This window comes from Leopardus geoffroyi, chromosome D1, assembly GCF_018350155.1.
Source record: "Leopardus geoffroyi isolate Oge1 chromosome D1, O.geoffroyi_Oge1_pat1.0, whole genome shotgun sequence".
NCBI lineage: Eukaryota > Metazoa > Chordata > Mammalia > Carnivora > Felidae > Leopardus > Leopardus geoffroyi.
In genome coordinates, this window is record NC_059329.1 from 6,770,715 (window position 1) to 6,793,630 (window position 22,916).

The following is a 22,916-nucleotide window of genomic DNA, read 5'->3' on the forward strand; positions in this document are numbered from 1 at the left end:
CCCTCTTTTAGTGAGAGGTACTTAGGGGAGGTAACTTGTGGGAGTTCATAAACCTTTTCCATGTTGAGTTTTGGTTCTTTCATTTTTTGTAATGAAAAAACATTTTAAGTTTATTTTGACAGAGCACAAGTGGGGGAGGGGCAGAGAGAGAGGGAGGGAGAGAATCCCAAGCAGGCTCCGTACTGTCAGCACAGTGCCCCACGCCGGGCTTGAGCTCACGAACCAGGAGATCATGACCTGAGCTGAAATCAGTAGTCAGTTGCCCAAACTGAGCCACCCAGGCACCCTATGTTCTTTAAACAGGAAGTAAATTATCACTCTAGCTCTTAACCCGCAGCATGTTGTCATTCATTCCTGTGTTTCATGTTAAAATTGTTGTCTATGGGGGCACTGGGTGGCTCAGTCAGTTAAGGATCCAATTCTTAATTTTGGCTCAGGTCATGATCTCACGGTTCGTGGGTTATCGAGCCCCATGTCTGGGCTCCACGCTGAGCATGGAGTCTGCTTGGGATTCTCTCTCTCTCTCTCTCTCTCTCTCTCTCTCTCTCTCTCTCTCTCTCTGCCCCTCTTGCACTCATGCGCTCTCACTAAATAAACAAACTTGAACAAAAGAGTAAAAAATAAAAAAGAGTAAAATTGTCATTTATAATTCGTCTTTAAACGCCCATAATATACCTGACCTGTTTATCACATTTATGCTTTTATCAGGTGGATCCTACTGGAGAATATGGAAATCTGGTGACTATACAGTCATTTAAAGCAGAATTTCATTTAGCAGGAGGTTTAAATTTACCTAAAATAATCGATTGTTTGGGCTCTGATGGAAAGGAAAGGAGGCAGCTTGTCAAGGTGAGACTCCCCTCGAGTGGTGTGGTCCTTATAGGCTTAGTGAGAAAAGTCACAGCACAACTTCCTGCTTGGGTCTTTATTTTTCTTCTCAAAAATTATAAGTGAGGAAAACTTACAAAATATAAATTACATCATTGTCTAGAAGCAGATTGCTTTTCCTAATTTTTTTGTGTCTCTTGGAAGGCCATCATTAGAAAAGTTGATTGAAATTTAAAAAAATGCCTTTAACATGCACAGGTATGATGAGGTTAACAGCTTGCTTATTCTGGAAAATCTGTTTGGTGATTGTTACTTATTTTCTTGAATAGTTCAAGTTGAGGGCTCTTGCTCCCCTATCCTGAGACTGGCACTGTGCCCGCTGCTGTTAACTGTATGAGGAAGGGGGCAGCCTTCCTCCCTGACTCTGCTCCCAAGTCCTGGGGGCCTTGCTGGGAAGGAGTAGAGAGAACAGTGCTGTGCCTCCAGTGGAGGAACAGAGGGGTTCCAGTTAGCCTGGCTACAGACGCAGCTGAGGGAAGCTTTTTCCTGAATCGGTCTGCCTACCCAGGGTTAGAGCTAATTCTAAATGAAAGAGTAGCGATAGGTCTTAATTATTTTAAGAGACTGTGAGGAGTACAGATGCCCAGATTGACTTGGGGTTTTTTAAAAATTTTTTCAGGGTTTACTTAGTTTTGAGAGACAGAGTGCAAGCAGGGGAGGGGTGGAGAGGGAGACACAGAATCCAAAACATGCTCCAGGCTCCGAGCTGTCAGCACCGAGCCCGAGGCAGGGCTCGAACCCACAATCTGTGAGGTCGTGACCTGAGCTGAAGTTGGACGCTTAACCAGCTGAGCTACCCAGGCGCTCTGCCCGGATTGGTTTCTGAGAGCCCTGTCATTGTCCTGATGTGACCCTCTGTATGGTCCTGTAATAAAGAAAATGGACTGAGCCTCATTATTTGCGTTTGATGTCCTGAAGGGCCGTGATGACCTAAGACAAGACGCCGTCATGCAGCAGGTGTTCCAGATGTGTAACACGTTGCTGCAGAGAAACACCGAGACCAGGAAGAGGAAATTGACTATCTGTACATACAAGGTAGGTACCTCAGGCCTCTGCCCCCTCATCAAGAGCATAGGAAAGAAGCCATTATTCAGACTAGGGGCCGGCCAGTGTTTTCTGGGATAGTAAACATGTTAGAGTCTGTGTGCCACATAAGGTCTCTGCAGCCTGGTCCCGGGCAGCGTCCACACTGGGGATGGCGTCTCTGCAGCCCCAGGCCTTCCACCTTTGGCCGTCTTCCCTGCTTCTCCTCCCCTGCTTGGTCTGTGATGAGGGTCTGTGTCGGGTCACATCAGCACTTGGAAGGCCTGGCTCCTGACCAGATCAGGGAGTTATGTCGAGGCCTAAGAGATACTGGATTAATATCTCCACCCCCCAACAGCCAAGCCAAACACAACTGCTTTTCCTCAGCTCAGCGGGACCTTCACCCCGGTCCTCCGTCCATATCCTGGAGGTGCACTTTCCTTTTTACTTTTAATACTGCTAAAAATTTCAAACATACAGAAAAGTAGATAGAATACTGTAATGAATTCCCTTGTACCATCACCCAGTGATCAGTAGTGGTCAACTCACGGATAATTTTGTTTCATCTCTTCTTCCACCCATTCCCTCCTCTCTGATAATTATATTTTGAAGCAAAATGTCATATCATTTCATCTGTAAACGTTTATTTCAATGTGTAGTTAGATGTCTCTTTAAAAAAGGAAAAGAGAACCACAGTAGTGTCATCCTAGGAGAGTCAGCAGTAATTTCTAAATATCACCAAATGTTCAGCATATTAACCCCTCCCATCTCTCATACGTAACATCTGTTCCATCAGCACTTCCTTACCCGTCCGCTTTCATTCGACCCACTTTTTACACGTCTGGCAGTCCGCCCTGCACTCACATCTCTTCAGTGGCGTCTGGCTAAGCCCCTACTTCTGGCCTCGGCCCCGCAAAGCTAGTTTTCTCACAACCACTCGAACGATCTGTTTAAACAGTCCAAGACTGAATCAGTATGTCCGTTTCCTGCTCGGAACTCCAGATGACTTCACATTGTCCCTGAAGGAAAGGGATTTGCCTCTCCTGCTCCCTTGCCACCTTCATCTGCCCCTCTCCCACCCTCATCCCTCACTTCTTCCTCGTGATGGCGTCACCTCCCCTGGGCCCACCTGGTCTTCCCGCTCTCTCTTGTTCACATGCACCAGTTTTGTTTGAGCTCAGGGCTTCCCTGTTCCCCTCTGCCTGGAATGCTCTTCCCTCGGCTCATGCCTCCCTCCCTCATGTCATTCAGGTTCTCTCCGGTCACCTTCTCGTGGAGCCCTTCTCTGACCAGATGTCTCTTACTCACTATTTTCAGTGCCTGTTTCATTCTTTTGTCCTTGTTCTCTGGCATCATTACATGTCTGTGAGTGCGTATGTTCCATCGCCAGCGTGAAGCTGTTGGACAGCATGGTCCTCGTCTACCTCACGCGCCACTGTCCTGCACGTGGGCACCAGTGAGCACAGAACAGACCCTCAACACACGTAGTAAATTAAAGACACAAACCATAAAACAGTACAGTGCAGCCTATTTGAGCACGTTAAAGTAAGAACTGTATAGAATCAAATATTCTATGAAGACAAGTGGACAACTGAGAAAAATGACTTTAAGGATATTATAATAACAAAAAATTGTTGTAATATTAATAACAAGGGATTTATACACAGAACATATAAACAGCTCTTACAAACCAGTTATAAAAAGAATAACATGTCCGTAGGAAAACCGGTAAAGAATACAGACAAGTCACAAGAGGAAAATACTTGAGTGACCAATAAGCCTGCCAAATTTTACTCAGCCTTACTGGGAATCTGAAAATACAAATTGAAACCACAGTGAGCTACCATTTTACCTGTCTCAGATTGGCACAGTTTATTTATTTATTTATTTTTTAAGTTTGTTTTTGACAGACCGCAAGCATGGGTTGGGGAGGGGCAGAGAGAGAGGGAGACACAGAATCCGAAGCAGGCAGCAGACTCTGAGCTGTCAGCACAGAGCCCGACGTGGGGCTTGAACTCACAAACCGTGAGATCGTGACCCGGGCCCAGGCTGGATACTTAACCAACTGAGCCACCCAGGTGCCCCAGATTAGCACAATTAAAATAAAAGTCTTAACAGTACTTTGTGTCGGGAAGGTCGTGGAATGAACTCTACTTCTGGGTATATAAATTGGCATAAGCACTCTGGGTAGTTATTTGGCACTATCTGGTTAACTAAATTAAGATGCACATCCCCTGTGACCCACGTATTGGATTCCCAGGTATGCACGTACCCGGGAGACACTGAGATACTGTCACCAACCAGTACGCTAGGGCATTGTAGCAACACTTCAGGGGAATCTGGACAGAATGTAATCTTAATTAATATGCAGACTGCAGCAAGTGGATAATTATGGTGTACTTCTGCAGTGTATGTTTGTTAAACGATTTAGTTACATGGACTCACGCAACTAATGGTAAAATAGTGTTGAGTGACAAAAAAACAAATTGCAGGCCCATTCACCGAGTATAATACTCCTTCACTTAAAGCTTACAACTATTTATGCATATATTGCTTTGAAATAAAAATATAGCAGAAAATACATGAACACGATACAGTTATTGGTGGCAGACGGCATGGGACCAGTGAGGGGTTCAAAGGGAGCTTCCTGTCTGCAGCACATAGGAGAAAATCTTTAGATTTGAGAAACCTGATGAGTGGGTAAAAGGATGTTTATATCATTTTCTGTACTTTACGTATCTCTACATGTGTCATAATTTCTAATCTTTGCGGTAAAATTGCTCATTTCATGTTCAGGAATAGATTTCCTCTTGGTGTAGCTAACAAGACTACAAAGCAAGAATATATGTACTTCTAATGATCAAAGTATTAAGATTTATATTCAGTATTTTTCAAAGTGACATTCTTTAAATTTGTTTGCTATTAAGTAGAAGGAAAGCAGGCAGCTCCCTGCTAAATGGAGCAAACCGTTGCGTCACAGACAATGCAGGAAAGTGTAGTTAGGACCGGCCTCAGCAAATCCTGGAGCTTGAGAGAGGAGCAGGCCCTCAGGAGTCCATGCAGCGGGCTGGAAAATCGTGTTCTTGGAGTAGAAGTTTATTTTCCTCCAAGGAGTTTTGTCTCCTTTGGACAGGGAAATAGCGGTCCCACCTGAAGAGCTGCTTCGTGCGGACTCTGAGAGTTGAGTGACCGCCGCGTGCCCGGCGATACCTTTGCATAATCAAAATGTATCTAATCTGGGACTCAGGTGGTTCCGCTTTCTCAGCGAAGTGGAGTTCTCGAATGGTGCACGGGAACCGTCCCTATCGGTGAATTTCTTGTTAACAACGAGAATGGCGCTCATAAGCGATACAGGCCGAAGGATTTCAGCGCCCTTCAGTGCCAAAAGAAAATGATGGTGAGTGACACTCAGAAGTACAAATTATTGCAAGATTATTCAATAGCTTATTAAAGCTGGCAGTTACCGAATGTTACTGAGTACAGAATATTTTAATTTCATCGGCTAATGATACTAAGGTTAATGATACGAAGTAAGAGAAAGTGGGCTCACCGGAATGGAAGTTTGTGTGAGTGAAAAATGAAAGTTGTTCAACTATATAAAGTGTCAGCCTTGGTCTGATGAGAGATTTCACATTCAGTGGAATGCTAATTTGCTTCCAGTTTGGGGTGAGCTGATTCAAGCGCCGACTAAAGCCAAAAACAGGTTATGAAGTAATTTTTATATGAAACCGATAGACCTTTAAAGACACGTGCCACAAGACGCCATCTGGCCTGACGGTCATTCAGCCAGTCAGCAACATTTACTGAATGCCCTCTGTCTCCCAGCAACTGTGCTGACACGTCACAGACGTTAGGACTAATCATCATCATACTTCTCCCATTTTAAAACGAGAGGAAGTTCAGAAATGGAACCTGCCCGCGGTCAGTGAGCAATAAATGGTGGAGCAAGGATGTGACTCTTGTCTGTCCGGCTCTAAAGTCCTTTGCTTTTCCTTTCATTGTGCTGTTCTAGAGAGATGTGAGGTGTGTGATAGAGCTCTACGGGCGCTGTCACGGAAGGCTGTCCAGGGCGGGAGGTGGGCAGCTCTACCTGAGACAGACAGGGGTGGGGTCAAATTCTGGAGGGCTTCATGGAGGAGTGGCCTTTGAGCTGAGATTACTGCCCGAGCTGGTTTTCTAAGCAGAAGGAGCACACAGTCAAAGGGCAAGAGGGGGCACGGAGAGGCAGTTAGAGACCGCTTAGGCCTCGTCTTTGAGGAGGAGGTGTACGTGAGACTTGCAGCAATAGTTGTCAGAAATTGGAAGGTTCCTTCGTGAAATGCCGGGAAATTTGCACATTGCCCTGTGGGCAGTAGAGAACCCTCGAGAAGGTGCTGGTACCACATTTGCATTTTAGAGAAACGACTCTGGCGGCACCGTGGGCTACATTTTTGAGAAGCTGACGAGAAGCATGACACAGGGGTCCTGAATTAAGACTAATAACAGGAGGAACGGAGAATGGGGGAACATACCAGAAACAGTAAGGAGGCAGAACTAATGGGATTTGGTTGCTGACTAGAAGTGGGTTTGGGGAAGAGAGTCATTAGAGGCACCCGGTTTTCTGGTGAGGGGGTGGAAGGAGAGAGGAAGTGGCTGAGGTTTGCCGAGGCTGAGACGGGGAAGAGGTTTGGGTTTGGAAGTGCTCCCCGCGCACGTGTGGAGTGAGCCGCTGGAGAAGCACATCGAGCTGGAGCTTAATAAAGACACGGGGCCAGAGACGCAGATTCGGCTCGTCAGCATGGAGCTGCGAGTTGGGCCCACTGAACTAGGTAAGCTTTGCTTCAGGGAAGGACGAAGCACCATCAGAAGGTCTCGGAGGACAGATCCGAAACACGTGAGCTGCTTTGCCGTCCATCGGTGACGCTTCCGTTCTTCCTGTTTCCTCTTGACCCTGGTGCTGTGAGGCTAGAGCTGCCTCTGGCTTTTTTGTGTTATGTCCACATAGATTTTAGAACTGAATTAAGAGAACAGCCACTGTTGGTGTCCCCCGAGATTGACAGGTGAACCCTAAAGGGATTCTGACTTGTAATTGTTTCCCTGAGCAGACTGGCAGCTGCCGGTGGCGGAGGTGAATTCGTCGCCTCTGCGTCTGTCGTACTAGGTTCTGTCGAGAAACTCGGAGTAGGTGTTGAAAGTAGTTGAACACAGCATTGAGAAAGTCTTATATTGGGTCTTTCAAAAGGATGTACAAAAGAAGTCTTTCGAAGAGAAATATAAAACCTTCACGGATATCTGCCAAAATTTTCAACCGGTTTTCCGTTACTTCTGCATGGAAAAATTCTTGGACCCGGCTGTTTGGTTCGAGAAACGACTGGCTTACACGCGCAGTGTGGCTACTTCTTCTATCGGTAAGCCTCTCACCCACTTGGGCAGATGCAGCACTTGTGCTTTCTGAGCTCCAGGGGGGCGGCCGTGGTGGTGGCTGTCAGCTGGGCGATCCTTATCGTGAGATCTCGTTTCTGGTTCATCCTGGTTCTCAGCTTCTAAGTGTAGCTCCTGCGAGCTTTTGCCCAGAAGGCTTCCTCTCCTCTAAGGAAGAGAGACCAGGCTGGTCATTCCTCTTTGTTGCATAGTGCATATGGTGTATTTTCCCTTCCCTCGATATACTGTTTTCTCACATTTTCTTTGGAAAAATCATAAAACCCGTAAGAACTATATTTAACTTGTCTCCTTTAATTATTGTTGTTGTTCTGTACAGAACCTCTAATATCACGCATTAATTGCGTCTGCTTAATAGAATTTTATTTTTGCATTAGAAATCATGGTATATATTTAAATATGCCACAATGCGTATTTTGGCTTTGTTTTTTGTGTTTTAACTGGTAAGAGATTGGAATAGCTAGATAGGGCAATTAACAAAATCCTAAACTATGAAAACTCATGTTGAACACGAGATTTCTTAATCTATTGATTTTAAAGTAATAAAGACCATTCCTCCATCACTTAGGTACCACACTCCAGGAGGGCAGGGCATGTACGTTTTGAAAAAGTTCTAGGTAATACAAAACCCTCTTCTTTTCCACACTGAGAATCTCTAATCTGATTCAGCTAATTTAGTTTATAAACCAGAAAGCAGAGCCAGTTAATGTGGCTACACATACAAGCCTCCTGACTCCCTATTCACGGCTTCCGCAATACTGCACGGTGTTTTTCATTGGATTAAAAGCATTCATGCATGCCATCATCTATGTTAAAAACAGAAATGCAGTTTTTCCTGGATAGATATGAAATGAATTAATGATTAATTTGTGTGAAATGTAATTCATCACAGGGGAGAAAGTTTCACTGAGGAATGAAGAATTTACCCATAGGCTTCTCACTTTAAAAGTATACTGAGTAAAATATTCGAATGCACATAATACTGCTTTGACCTTGCCACATAATGGGTCTCGACTTTAACCACACTCATTTTGGAAGTATGTACTAGTATTTTTAGATGTATGCTTATTTGTAAAGGGAAAGCTTTTTTTTTTTTTTTAAGCACCTTATCTAGGATTTGTAAAATGCAGTCTAAATGAAAATAGCTGGCAAGACTTGACTTAAAACACAAAGTGGCAAGTTATATACATATGTGCCTGTAGGCTAAATGGCCTACACTAAAAAGTCATGTGGTGGTGGTATTAGTTGACATTGTGGCTAAATGTGTTCTAGAAATAGATACCAGTGATCTCAGGTTGTTGTTTTTTCTCCCAGTCGGTTACATACTTGGACTTGGTGATAGACACGTACAGAACATCTTGATAAATGAGCAGTCCGCAGAGCTCGTACACATAGATTTAGGTAAGTAGCGAAAGATGAGAAATGCATCTTTATTCTGTTTAACAAATATGGTGTCATAAGAAATGATGTTTGCCCCCAACTTATTACAGGTGAGAAGGAGATAGATACACCACAGCAGGAGATGTTTCAGATAGCATCAGCATGTGCAGGAGGGACTGGCTGACTGCTGGTGTAACGGGGGGCTCTTCTAGAACAGGACGTTTAAGGCAGGTCTTAGAGTGAGAGAGCAAGGATCATCCGGACAGGAGAGAGGGCAAATACGGAGGGGTGAAGAATAAAGACGAGTTTGCGGGAATGGTGACACACGAAATATGGCCGAGTGAAGGCCGCATGTCGCTGAGCAGCTGCAGAGGTAGACAAGGGAAAAGAAAAGATTTCACTTAGTGTGGAATTTAAGATTTGTAAAAGGGTGTAGTCTTAGGAAATGACAAGTTTTGTAGTAGCCACATAAGTGGTTTGCGAAGAGAGAGTAAGGCTGATTTCCATTAGAATAGAGGAAATCAAGGATATTATATGGTTTTCCCCCAGAATGCATTTATTACGAAAGAATAGTGATTGCTGGAAGCACAGGGTGAGCGGGTGGGCGGTGATAGGCCATGGGAGGATGTGGGTGGCTATAAAAGGGCCAGTACGAGGGATCCTTGTGGTGATGGAAATACTCTGTGTCTTGATTCGATCAATGTCAGTATCCTGGTTGTGATACTGTACTATATAGTTTTGTAAGCTGTTCCATTGGGGGAAAGTGGATAAAAGGTATATGAGAAATTTTGTATTTTGTGTATTGTATCTTACAACTGAATATGAATCTATAGCTGTCTCAGAATAAAAACTTTAGGGGTGCCTGGGTGGCTCAGTCGGTTAAGCATCTGACTTCAGCTCAGGTCAGGATCTCACAGCCCGTGAGTTCGAGCCCCATGTCGGGCTCTGTGCTGACAGCTCAGAGCCTGGAGCCTGCTTCAGGTTCTATGTTTCCCTCTCTCTCTCTGCCCCTCCCCTGCTCGCACGCTCTCTCTCTCTCAAAAATAAATAAAACGTTAAAAAATTAAAAAAAAAAAAAAGTTGTATACTTAACCGATTGAGCCACCCAGGTCCCCCTGTGTATATTTAAATAAAGAAATATAGGGGCGCCTGGGTGGCGCAGTCGGTTAAGCGTCCGACTTCAGCCAGGTCACGATCTCGCAGTCCGTGAGTTCGAGCCCCGCGTCAGGCTCTGGGCTGATGGCTCAGAGCCTGGAGCCTGTTTCTGATTCTGTGTCTCCCTCTCTCTCTGCCCCTCCCCCGTTCATGCTCTGTCTCTCTCTGTCCCAAAAATAAATAAACGTTGAAAAAAAAATTAAAAAAAAAAAAAAAAAAAAACATAAAAAAAAAAAAAAAAAAAAATAAATAAAGAAATATAAATTAAGATTACATACATAGTATGTTTTGCATTTTAAATCTTATCCATTATTTCATTTAAAAAAAATCACTGTTTAATCTGGAACTTCTCTAATGTCTAGAGTAGTTACGCTTTTTCAATCTGAGGTGCACCTCCTAGGCAAGCAGAGCAGAAAGAGAATAAACCACTGTGGGTTCTGGTGCTCCGGACTGTTGGTGACAGATTATTTGGGGTGTAGGCACAGCTCACGTGCCACATGGGAGGAGGGAAGCTCCTAACGCTGCTGTACTGTTGACTTTAGGAGTCGCTTTTGAACAGGGTAAAATCCTGCCTACTCCTGAGACGGTTCCTTTCAGACTCACCAGAGATATTGTGGATGGGATGGGCATTACTGGTGTTGAAGGGGTCTTCAGAAGGTAAGTGTGTATTTATCTCTTTTTCTCCCCAGTTGTATTAAACAATAACTGACATCCATCACTGTAGAAGTCTAAGGCACATGGCATGATGGTTTGATTTATTTGTGTATGTGTATGTATATATATATATATATTGAATGATCAGAATGATCACAGTAGCTTCGGCTAACATCCATCATCCCATACCAATACTATAAAAAGCGAAGAAGAACAGAAAAAGACAAAAAAAGTTTGTGATGACTCTTAAGATTCCATCTCTCCTAACAACTTCCTTACATGTCACACAGCTGTGTTCGAGGGTGTTAACTGGTGTCCTCCTGTCATACTTGCCGTGTCCAGTACTTGTCTTCTACCTGGGAGTTTGTACCTTTCGCCACCTTCCTCCCCATCCCCTCCCCCACCTACCACCTCTGGTGACCACCGGCCTGTTTTTTGGGTTTTTTTGAGAGAAACAGAATTTTACTTATAATCCCTTAACATTAAACATAATCGGGTTTTTTTTTTTAAGTTTTTATTTAATTCTAGTTAACACATAGTGTAGTATGGGTTTCAGGACTAGAATTCAGTGATTCATCACTTACAACACCCAGTGCTCATCACAGGTGGCCTCCTTGGTCCCCATTGCCCATGTAGCCCATCCCCTGCCTGCCTCCCGCAAAAGGTGTTTAAAAAGATAGGTAAAGCAGATGGCTTTTGGTGTCAAAATTATTTGGATGATTGATTTCTGTAGATTATAGAATTTGCTGCTAAATTATGTTCCAGTGCTTTATTGGTAGAAAGGAGAAACCCGAGATAGAAAGAGTAATACTTTCCCCTTCCTTCTGACCATCTGGGACCTCACCTCACAGGACATATTAACCTCCTTCCTAGCCCCCTCTGGAAGCAGTTGCCTCCACCTTTAATGCCCCTGTCCCAGCGAACTCTCTCTGCCCCAGTGAACTCTCTTGTTATTGCCCAGAACTCCGTTGGGCGCTCATTGTCGGGCCTATAACCTGTGCCGAAGGAGTGTCTGATGTACCAGTTCCTGCTGAGAGCACTCGCAGTTCCCCATAGTTTTCCCAGCATTGGGCCGTGTACTCCGCTTTTAATAGAGTAGATTCTAGTCAAAATGAGCTAAAAATTACCACAATAATCAAGGACAGAGAAATGTTTCATAGTAGTACTGTGTTATCCTTGTAATGCTTAGCTTACGTTCACCTACATACTTCTATTCCTTTCAAAAACATTTACTGAAAACAGTCTGCCCAGTACTCTGCTCTCTGAGATACTAATTTGGGAATTTTTTTTTTTTTAATTTTTTTTTTTTTTAACGTTTTTATTTATTTTTGAGACAGAGAGAGACAGAGCATGAACGGGGGAGGGTCAGAGAGAGAGGGAGATACAGAATCGGAAGCAGGCTCCAGGCTCTGAGCCATCAGCCCAGAGCCCGACGCGGGGCTCGAACTCACGGACCGCGAGATCGTGACCTGGCTGAAGTCGGACGCTTAACCGACTGCGCCACCCAGGCGCCCCTGATTTGGGAATTATTAACAAGAATAGTCTCAGCACGTTATACGTGAATGCACATAGATGAAGGTATGTTGGAAACAGTGTTGTGTAACAAAATCCCTATTTATAACGTGTTTGTAGATGCTGTGAGAAAACCATGGAGGTTATGAGAAGCTCTCAGGAAACCCTGTTGACCATCGTGGAGGTAAGGCGGATTATCAGGAAATCTCTGTTGAGAGACTGTGGGTCTTGTTAGAAGGTGACTGGTTTGAGGATCGGTGCTTCATTTTCACGTGGTGGGAAGATGCCGGGCAGCAGGAGGGGGGTGGGTGCATAAATCAGTAAATCATGGTTTAGAAATGCCTCTGGTCCTCTCAAATTTCTGGGCATTTTACAGCAGTATAAGTAATCTCTAGTCTTTAATTCATAAATCAGCACTTTGATGCCTTAGATCTCTCCTGTGGCATTACTTGCTTTCAGAATGGTTTCCGTTGGAGTTTTAAGAGAAATCAGGAAGTCGTATCTCCTTTTCCCTGCCCAGGTTCAGAACCATTTAGTCACTGACTCATGTTGATCAGGCAGAAAGGGAAGGAAGGAAAGCCGATTTCCAGTGCCTATGACACCAGCTCTACCCAGGACAAAATTGTGTACCTAGAGCAGGCACTCACCACGCTGGCGAGAAGGGCGTGTGGAGCAAGAGGTAATAGTGTCTCCTCCACAAGGCAACGTGGGGCCAGAGTATAGGCGAGCCTCCCTTACTTAGAGTCTTCAGCTTTTATTCCTTTACCTGGTGGTGCCGGACCGGCTGTGCGTTAGGATCACCTGCGCTCCTTTTAAAAAAATGTTGAGGCTGACCATACTCAAACCATACTTCTGGGGATAGGGCAGGAACATTTGTGGTTTTTAAGAGCTATCAGCCTGTACTGGGTCGAGGCCGGGGATGCCGCTGGGCTTCCTTCAGTGCACAGGACACCCCCACAACAAAGCGTTCAGCCCGATAATGTCAGTAATGCCGAGATTGAGAAACCCTGTTCTAGCTTCATCAGGCTGTGTCCCTTTATTGTGTTCCCTTCTGATAGTAAGACTAAAGTCAGTTTTTGAAATACTCTGGTTCCTCCTTGATTTCAGAGTTGGCAACTGTGACTCCAGCAGAAGCCCTAGAGTTTGAAATAATTTATGTTTCTTCAACCCAAGAAGAACATACAGGCTTTTTATAATAGTAGAAGCCTCCATTTCTTTTGGTTGATTAATAAAATGTACCTCCCTGTGGGTTCAAACTTAAGCAACCATCCACTTCAGATAGACTGCTATATGAAAATGTTATATATAAGCCTAATGGTCACCACAAATCAAAAAATACTAACAGATAAGCAAAGAATAGAGAGAAAAGAATCCAATTATAATTACTAAAGAAAGTCAGCAAACCATGAAAGAGCAGAAGGATCAGAGAAAAACCACAAAAACAACACAAAACAAATAACAAAATAGCAATAATTACATGTCTATCAGTAATTACTTTGAATATAAATGGACTAAATGCTCCAATCAAAAGACATAGGGTGACAGAGTAGATTTAAAAAAAAAAAAAAAGACCCATCTCTATGTTGCCTACAATAGAAACTCATTTCAGACCTAAAGACAGACACAAGCAGACTGAAAGCGAGGGGGTGCAGAAACATTTGTCACGCAAATGGATGTCAGGAGAAAGCAGAAGTAGCAATACTTCTATCGGACAAAATGGCCTCTGAAACAAAGACTGTAAGAACAGACCAAGAAGGACACCATATAATAATAAAGGGGACAGTCCAACAAGAAGATACAATAATTGTAAGCATGCACATAACAGGGGAGCACCGAAATACGTAAAACAGTTAATGACAAATATAAAGGAACTAATCAACAGTAATACAATAACAGAAGGAGACTTTAAACATCCCATTCACACTGATTATCCAAAGAGAAAATCAACAAGGAAGTAGTGGCTTTGAATGACCGACTGGACCAGATGGATTTAACCGATATATTCAAAAATTCCACCCTAAAACAGCAGATTACACATCCTCTTCAAGTGCACATGGGACATTCTCCAGAACAGATCATATATTAGGCCACAAAACAAGTCTCAAGAAATTAAAAAAGACTGAAGTCATACCATCCGTCTTTTCTGGCCTAGGATACTAGACGTCAGTCCACCCACCCACCCCCAAATCTGGAAAGACCACAAAAACATGGACATTAAGTAACTAAGGAATGAATGGGTCAACCAAGAAATCAAAGAAACAAAAGAAAACACAGTGGTCCAAAATCTTTGGGATGCAGCAAAGGCAGTTCTAAGAGGGAAGTATATAGCAATACTCAAATACCTCAAAATCTCAAACAACCTAAATTTGCATCTGAAGGAGCTAGAAAAAAACAACAAACAAAACCTAAAACCAACAAAGGAAAGGAAATAAAGATTAGAGCAGAAATAAATGATAATAGCAACTAAAAAAAAACAAGAGAACAGATCAATGAAACCAGGATCTTTAAAAAGATCAATAAAATGAATAAACCTCTAGCCAGACTCATTAAAAAAAAAAAAAGGGGGGGCTCAAACAAGATCACAAACGAAAGAGGAGAAATAACCAACACTACAGAAATACAAACAATTGGGGGCACCTGGGTGGCTGAGCGGGTTGAACATACAACTCTATTTCAGCTCAGGTCTTGATCTCAGGGTTTTGAGTTGAAGCCCCACATTGGGCTCATGCTGCACATGAAGCCTACTTAAAAAAAAAAAAAAAAAGACAACGAATTATAAGAGAATTATTATGAAAAACTATTAGACAAATTAGACACCCTGGAAGAAATGGATAAATTTCTAGGAACATAACCTACCAAAACTGAAGCAGGAAGAAATTTAAAAATTGGACAGACTGATTACCGGCAATGAAATTGTTGGGATTTTTTGATTATCAACTCAAACAGAAGTCTAGTACCAGACAGCTTCACCGACAATTTCAACCAAACATTTAAAGAATGTTAATTTAAAGAAGAGTTAATACCTATTCTGTTCAAACTATTCCAAAAAATAGAAGAGGAAGGAAAACTTCCAGATTCATTCAATGAGGCCAGTATCACCCTGATAAAGACACCATAAAAAGAACTACAGGCCAGTATCTCTGACAAACAGGTGTAGATGTAGGTTCGGTATTCACAAATCAATCAACATGATGCCTCACATCGATAAAAGACAAAAACCACATGATAATTTTAGTTGGCACAGAAAAAAGCATTTGACACGGTACAACGTCCATTCATCATAAAAGCCCTCAATAAAGCAGGTGTAGAGGGAACATACCTCAACATAATAAAGGCCTTATGTGAAAAACCCACAGGAAACAACATATTCAATAGTGAGAAACTGAGAGCTTTCCCCCAATAAGATCAGGAACAAGATGAGGATGGCCCCTCTCACCACTTTTATTCGACACAGCAGTAGAAGTCCTAGCCATGGCAGTCAGACAACAACAAGAAAGAAAACACATTCAAATTGGTAAGGAAGAAGTAAAACTGAGTATTTGCAGGTGACATGGTACCAAAAAAGATAATAACCCTAAAATATTCCTCCAGAAATGACTAGAACTGATAAGTGAATTCAGTAAAGACACAGTAGATAGAATCAATGTGCAGAAATCTGTTGCATTTGTATACACTAATAAGGAAGCAGCAGAAAGTGAAATTAAGAAAACAATCCCATTTATAATTGTATCAAAAATAATACACCTAGGAATTAACCTAACCCAAGAGGTGAAAGAGCTGTACTCTGGAAACTAAAACAATGATGAAAGAAATGAAGATGACACAAGGAAAGAAGAAGACATTCCGTGCTTATGTATGAGAACATAGCCTCATAGACTTTAACATAGACTGTTAAAATGTCTATATTGGCCAAGGCAATCTACACATTTAATAAATCACCAGCATTTTTTCACAGAGCTAGAAGAAACAGTCCTAAAATTCGTATGGAACCACAAAAGACCCCAAATAGCCAAAGCAGTCTTAGAAAAGCAAAGCTGGGGGCATCACAATTCCAGGCTTGGAAGTTCCATTACAGAGCAGTAGTAATCAAAACAGTATGGTACTGGCACAACAGTAGACACATAGGTCAATGGAACAGAATAGAAAACCCAGACATAAATCCACAATTATATGGTAATTAATCTTTGACAAAGTCGGAAAGGATATAAAACAGGTAAAAGAATGTCTCTCCAACAAATAGTGTTGGGAAAACGGGACAGCAATATGCGAAAGAAAGAAATAGGACCCCTTTTCTTACACCATACACAAAACAAATTCAAAATGGGTTACAAACCTGTGAGACCTGAAACCATAAAAAAAATCCTAGAAGAGAACACAGGCAGTAACTCCTTTGACAATGGCCATAGCAACTTTTTTTCTAGATGTGTCTCCTGAGGCAAGGAAAACAAATGTAAAAATAATAAACTGTTGGGACTTTGTCAAAGTAAAAAGCTTCTGCACAGTGAAGGAAACAATCAACAAAACTAAAAGGCAACTTACTAAATGGGAGAAGATATTTGTAGATGACCTATCTGATAAAGGATTAGTATCTAAAATATATAAAGAGCTGATAAAACTCAATACCCAAAAGCCAAATAATCCAATTAAAAAATGGACAGAAGACACGAATAGACATTTTCCCAAAGAAGACATCCAGATGGCTAACAGACACACGAGAAGATGCTCAACATCACTCATCATTAGGGAAATGCAAATCAGAACCCCAATAAAATATCACCTCTCACCTGTCAGAATGGTAAAATCACCAGTAGATGTTGGCAAGGATGCAGAGAAAGGGGGAACCCTCTTGCACCTTTGGTGGGAATGCAAACTGGTGCAGCCACTCTGGAAAACAGTATGGAGTTTCCTCAAAAAGTTAAAAATGGAGCCACCCTATGATCCAGTAATTGCACTACTGGGTATTTACCTAAAAAAACGCACTGATTCAAAGGGATACATGCGCCCCTATGTTTACAGCAGCATTATTTACAATAGCCAGATTATGGAAACAGCCCAAACATCCATCAGTAGATGAATAAAGAAGTGATGTATATATACAGTGGAATATTACATGGCTATAAAAAAATAAAATTTTGGGGTGCCTGGGTGGCGCAGTCGGTTAAGCGTCCGACTTCAGCCAGGTCACGATCTCGCGGTCCGTGAGTTTGAGCCCCGCGTCAGGCTCTGGGCTGATGGCTCAGAGCCTGGAGCCTGTTTCCGATTCTGTGTCTCCCTCTCTCTCTGCCCCTCCCCTGTTCATGCTCTGTCTCTCTCTGTCCCAAAAATAAATTAAAAAACGTTGAAAAAAAAAATTAAAAAAAAAAATAAAATAAAATAAAATTTTGCCATTTGCAATAACATGGATGGAGCTAGAGTGTATATTCTAAGCAAAATTATTCAGAGAAAGACAAATACCATATGGAATTTAGGAAACAAATGAGCAAAGGGGGAAAAAAAAGAAACAGGCAAACCAAGAAATAGACTCTTAAGTATAGAGAACACACTGATGGTCACCAGAAGGGAGGTGAGTGGGTGGGGGGATGGGGATTAATGAGAACACTTGTGATGAGCAAAGGGTGATGTATACAAGTATTGAATATCTGTATCCTACACCTGAAACTAATCTTACACTGTGTTTTAACTATACTGGAATTTTAAGAAATGTACCTCCCTTGTGTGGGTGAATCTGGTTTGGATGCCTCAGCTCTAGAGCATGTCAATGCCCAACTTAATGTCACACAGGAATCCTCGAACTTGCAGACAAACCACATATATTCAGAGTCGGTGCCCCTATGGTTTTTAATGGCTCTGGGGGTTGCTTAAAACAGTGGAAAGCATGAAATGGATGAGCCAATTTTGGTACTGCTGAATCAGTACACGTCTTGGAATTGAACATGTAACGCTAAAGGCAATTTATAGTCGCAGCCCACAGAACTGAGAAAACACGAAGCAGCAAAAAAATGGTACAGTTCTGTAGTCATCATCCCTGGAAATGAGTTTTCACTTATTAAGACCTGTGTGGTACGCATTTTTGCTAAGGAGTATTAAAAAAAGTCTGTGCTTATAAACAGCAGGGGCAGTTAGCTATTCTACATTGCCAAGGTCAAAAATCTCTCATGACCTCATTTACTAAAATTTAAGACCTAAAGTCCCTTGCTCTGGCCATGCCAGTTGTTCTGGTTTTCAAATCCTACTACATAGATCTGTCTCCACACTGCACTAGACCTTCGGTTTTGAGGAGTTTTCAATAAAGTATACCCTTTCTTTTCTCCAAATTTGAAACTTATGGAGAGAAAAGGAAAAAGCCTTAAGAATAAGGTAGAAATCAAAATGTTCAGGTTAGTACAGATAAAATCATTGGAGACGTGGCTAGAGGACCGTGGCCGGTCCTGTCCAACTCCCACACCTAACCTCTGCCTGGGTCCAGCCCAAGGGGAGCTGGGGTGGGCAGAGCAGGTGCCTTTGCCCAGGACCATAGCAGTGAGGAGGAGAGAGGAGGAGGAAAGTGACTAGTCCTTATCTCTTGAATAGAGCAGTTTCCAGGTGGGGGGAGGTCGGCACCCCCACACAAGAAGAATGGTCTGGGGGGGTGAGAAGCCCGGAGCATTGTGCTCGCATGGTCTCCTCCACAAGGAGGTGGGGGGTGCCTGCCATAGGCTGGCCCATTCCACCCCCCTCCATCCCTCCGCCTAGCATTTGACCTCCGTTACCTCTATCACGCGGGTTCTTCTGTGTCTAAATACACGTCCAGATGCACATTGTTCTTCTCCCCGCCTAGGTCCTCCTGTACGATCCCCTCTTTGACTGGACCATGAATCCTTTGAAAGCTCTGTATTTACAGCAGAGGCTGGAGGACGACGCGGAGCTCCACTCCACTCCCAGTGCCGACGACCAGGAGTGCAGACGCGGTCTCGGGTGAGCCCTGCTGTCGCCTGCTCAGACCCTCCTCTTCCCAAGCCCTTTAACCCGCTCCGCCTCATGCAGCCTCTGTGTTTGTCCTTAGTGACATCGACCAGAGTTTGAACAAAGTGGCCGAACGCGTCCTGATGCGGCTCCAAGAGAAACTGAAAGGGGTGGAGGAAGGAACCGTGCTCAGCGTCAGGGGGCAGGTGAATCTGCTCATACAGCAGGCCATGGACCCCAAGAACCTCAGCCGGCTCTTCCCGGGATGGAAAGCGTGGGTGTGAGGCAGCACGTGCCTCGCCCTGCGGTTCAGCCTTTAGAAGTGACGTCGCGGCCTTCGTTTTTAACGCAGCCGACGTACTTGGAATAGGCGTTAATGTACAACCAAATGAACTGTGTACTGTGTTTTTAAAAAATGTTTAATACTTGCCTTGGTCACCAGAAGATGCCTCGACAGTCTCCACGAAAATCTCTTCTCTCGACATTTTAGAAGTGTCGTTCATGCTGTACTTCTGGGCTGAACGTGTATTTTTTCTTCCCAAGTACATACTTGTGTTGTTCGCAGTAGAACCACTGACTTCTGCTTCAGCTTAAGGGCAGGAACATAACTGACAGTGAATTAGAGGAAATAAACTGCTAGGTTTGAGGTTGCTTTTAATTAAAACTTGTTTCTCAGGTATTATGTATGAATAAGTTGATATTTATAAAAAGAAAAAAAATTTTTACAATTGTAACCGTTTATATATCATAGTAAAGCTACAATAAAATTAAGTAATGTTGAGGGGCACCTGGGTGGCTCAGTTGGTTAAGCGTTGACTTCCGCTCAGGCTGTGATCTCACAGTTTGTGAGTTTGAACTCAGCGTTGGGCTTTGTGCTGACAGCTCAGAGCATAGAGTTGGCTTCAGATTCTCTGTCCCCCTCTCTCTCTGCCCTTCGCCCATTTGCGTGCACGCTCTCTCTCTCAAAAATAAGTAAATTGAAAAAAATATAATCAACGTTAAAAGCAAATTAGTACTTAAGAAACATATTTGGGTTTTCAGTAGGAAGATTCCTCAGCGTTACTAGATTGTGAAGTTGTTACATTATGGAGAACAGATTTCAAAGACACGGTATCGTTTCTACTTTTAAAAATGTATACTGGCCCTTCCCATTCTATTCTCTTCATCTTTGAAACCCTTCTGTGCTCTTTTTCTCTGATGACTTGTATGCCTTTTCTAGTTTATGAATTCTCTTGTTAGCATGCATAATCTCCTTTTTAGACCATTCATCGGGTTTCTTTTTTCAGGAATAATTTTTCATTCTTAGCTCTGAATCATTCGTCAGATCAGTTACTTGTTTTGTAACGTCCACTTGTTTTTAACTTTTCTGTTCTTTTTCTATCACTAATCATTTCACACATCCCTATTTTATAGTCTCTCTAATAGCTCTACATAAATCACATTCCTGCACTTGTGTCTATTGAATCTCGTATGTGGCGGACTGTTGATTCGTGTGTCTTGTGATTTTGTAAGGTGAGCTTCAGCTGGGCTTTCTCTGTGGGAATCTTGAGTGACCAGGGTTAAGAACAGTTCCTTCCAGATTAGGTTTCTGGAGAACTCATCTTGAAATGATTATTTTGCATTTCAGATAACTAAATTAATCTTGACGTATCTTTGTCTTACACACTGCCTACATGAATCATTTGGTATATATAGGAAGTTTTATTACTATAGTGAATCGAGGGAATGTAGTAAACTTACGTCTTTATGAAAGCCTTGGAATCTTCATGGATGGAATAAGAGATTATGAGCTAGATGACAGTATAGGTAAATGAACTGTGGCTAATTCTTGCTAGTTGATGCATACAAAGAGCTCTGAATAACATTAATCTGCGCTTCAGCCTCGAGGTGCCTTGAGGTACGCTGTAAGTTTTCTGTCCTGTTGCACATATTCTTATTATAATGGCTTTGTCCAGTCTGCCAAATTTGCAGATAACAAATGTAGGAGGAAGAGTTAATTCACAGGCGGTAGAATTAAGCTTCTCAAAGATCCTGACAGGAACACTGTCTGGAAATGAATATACGATTTGTTGCATGCTGAGTACCGGAAATATATGCAGCATCTCTTGGAGATTAGTGATTTTATCCCAGTTTACATCTGGAGAAAGTGAAGTGGAGAGAAAGTAAAAGTAACCTGTCCACGACCGGAATATAGTACAGTGAAGGTACAAGTGTAAATGGACAATCTCTAACTTTAGAAGCTTTCACGTAAGAAGAATCTAGGCGTCCCCAATTGCTCAATGAAAGCCAATAGAAAGGCTAATAGATTGTAGACTGAACGCTCGTGTCTAGATTAAAGGAGAGAAAGCGCTGCCTCAGTCTGTGGTCAGTCCCGCTCTCCTTACGGTATATACGTAAAACATACGCACTTAGAAATACGGTATGAAGGAAACAGGAAAAGCTGTGGATTTCTTAGTTACAGTAGGCAATTCTTTAAGAAAGTAGAAAGCTAGTATACTGACTTGAAATCTAGAAATATATGCCATTTCAAGTATTTTAATTGCACTTTAATGAAATTATATATTTTCTGTAGATTGATTTTAGTACCATTGAATGTATTTCTTAAAGCCTGTTGCACTGTTCCCTGTTTTTGAATAAAATTTTCTAAAAGAAAATACATGCTAAGACTCATTTATTTTATTCAGATGTTTGTCTTGTGTGCCAGGCATGGTGCTAGTTCCCGGGAGACAACGGTGAGCAAGAGGCAGGCACAGCGGACCCTTAAAGAGCCTGGGGTCTGGCGCAGACAGGCAGCTTGTACGCAGGTCAGCTGGGGAGCCAGCTACCCAGATCCAGCCCGGTGCCCTGCACTCAGTCCTTGCGGGGACCTCTAGCCCTCCCCCTGGCCCCAGCAGCGGTCTACGGTTTTATTCCTGGGGGAGGTCTCTGAGCTGTAAAATCTCAGGCCCGTACATAACCTAATACCTGAATCTAACACTTAACACCTAACTCAGATCCCTAAAAGTTACCTAACTGTAGATGTGAAAAGAGTGGCTTCCTGAATACGCTATGAGAAAAAAGCGGCCTAGTTATCCTGGAGAAGACCCCAAACATTTAGGTATTGGTAGTTATTTCGGAAAATGGTTGTGACAGTAGACATAAAAACAGAAGGACCGACTGAATACGTATTGAGAGTATTTTGAGCCGCCGATCCCTCCTTGCCTCAGCTCAGTGGATGGCTGCTATGTCTATCTATTCTCACCCGGGCAGAAATCTGGGGTTTTAGTCTCTTGAGTGGTCTGTGAACCGCAGGATAACCAGGTACACACCTAATCCCTAACCCTAACCCATAACCATAACTATAACCCTAACCCTCTGTAGTCTCTGAACTGCAAAATACCAGACACATAAACTAACCCTAACCCTCTAACCCTAGAGCTGAGAAGAAAAAGAAAAAAATAAGTTCTAGAAGCACAATATCTCCTAAGCCTCTAACCCTAGAGCTGAGAAAAAAAGAAAAGAAAAAGAGAAGTTCTAGAAGCAAAATATCTCCTCCAACTGACAATTTTGAAACCAGATTCTGAGTAGGGTTGTTAACTTTGCTAGTAGGTTTTAATGTTATTTGAAAACCACCCCAAAATGTTTCCTGGTGGTATATGTAGTGTTTGAATATTCACTGTAGACTTAGAAATCTTTGTAAATATTGCTGAACTTAATATTACAAAGATTTTTTTAGTGTTTATTTTTGAGAGCACAAGCAGGGGAGGGGCAGAGAGAGGCAGACAAGAGAATCTGAAGCAGGCTCTACATTGTCAGCACAAAGCCCAATGCGGGGCTTGAACCAACAAATTGCAAGATCATGACCTGAGCTGAAGTCGGACACTCAACCGACTGAGCCACCCACACACTCTAAACTTAGTATTTTTTAAAGAACTTTCTTTTAGATATTCATGATTATAAAAGTT

The 22,916-nt window shown here is 42.7% G+C and overlaps 1 protein-coding gene across 13 annotated transcripts in view; it reads left to right on the top strand.

Annotated features, from left to right (window-relative positions):
- Positions 1-21,626, top strand: part of ATM (ATM serine/threonine kinase) — a 134,625-nt gene extending 112,999 nt beyond the window's left edge. For 11 of the 13 annotated variants that reach the window (XM_045482682.1, XM_045482686.1, XM_045482681.1 and 8 more), the window contains 9 exons: positions 709-849; positions 1,807-1,923; positions 5,159-5,308; positions 7,133-7,298; positions 8,644-8,730; positions 10,407-10,521; positions 12,151-12,214; positions 18,848-18,984; positions 19,073-21,626. In XM_045482682.1, the coding sequence (XP_045338638.1) occupies positions 709-849; positions 1,807-1,923; positions 5,159-5,308; positions 7,133-7,298; positions 8,644-8,730; positions 10,407-10,521; positions 12,151-12,214; positions 18,848-18,984; positions 19,073-19,256 (1,161 nt within the window). In that variant the 3' untranslated portion in view covers positions 19,257-21,626. Of the gene's footprint in view, positions 1-708; positions 850-1,806; positions 1,924-5,158; positions 5,309-7,132; positions 7,299-8,643; positions 8,731-10,406; positions 10,522-12,150; positions 12,215-12,550; positions 13,780-18,847; positions 18,985-19,072 lie in introns of those variants that run through there. The other 2 variants (XM_045482691.1, XM_045482692.1) reach the window with 2 other exon arrangements.
- Positions 21,627-22,916: the final 1,290 nt, after the last annotated feature.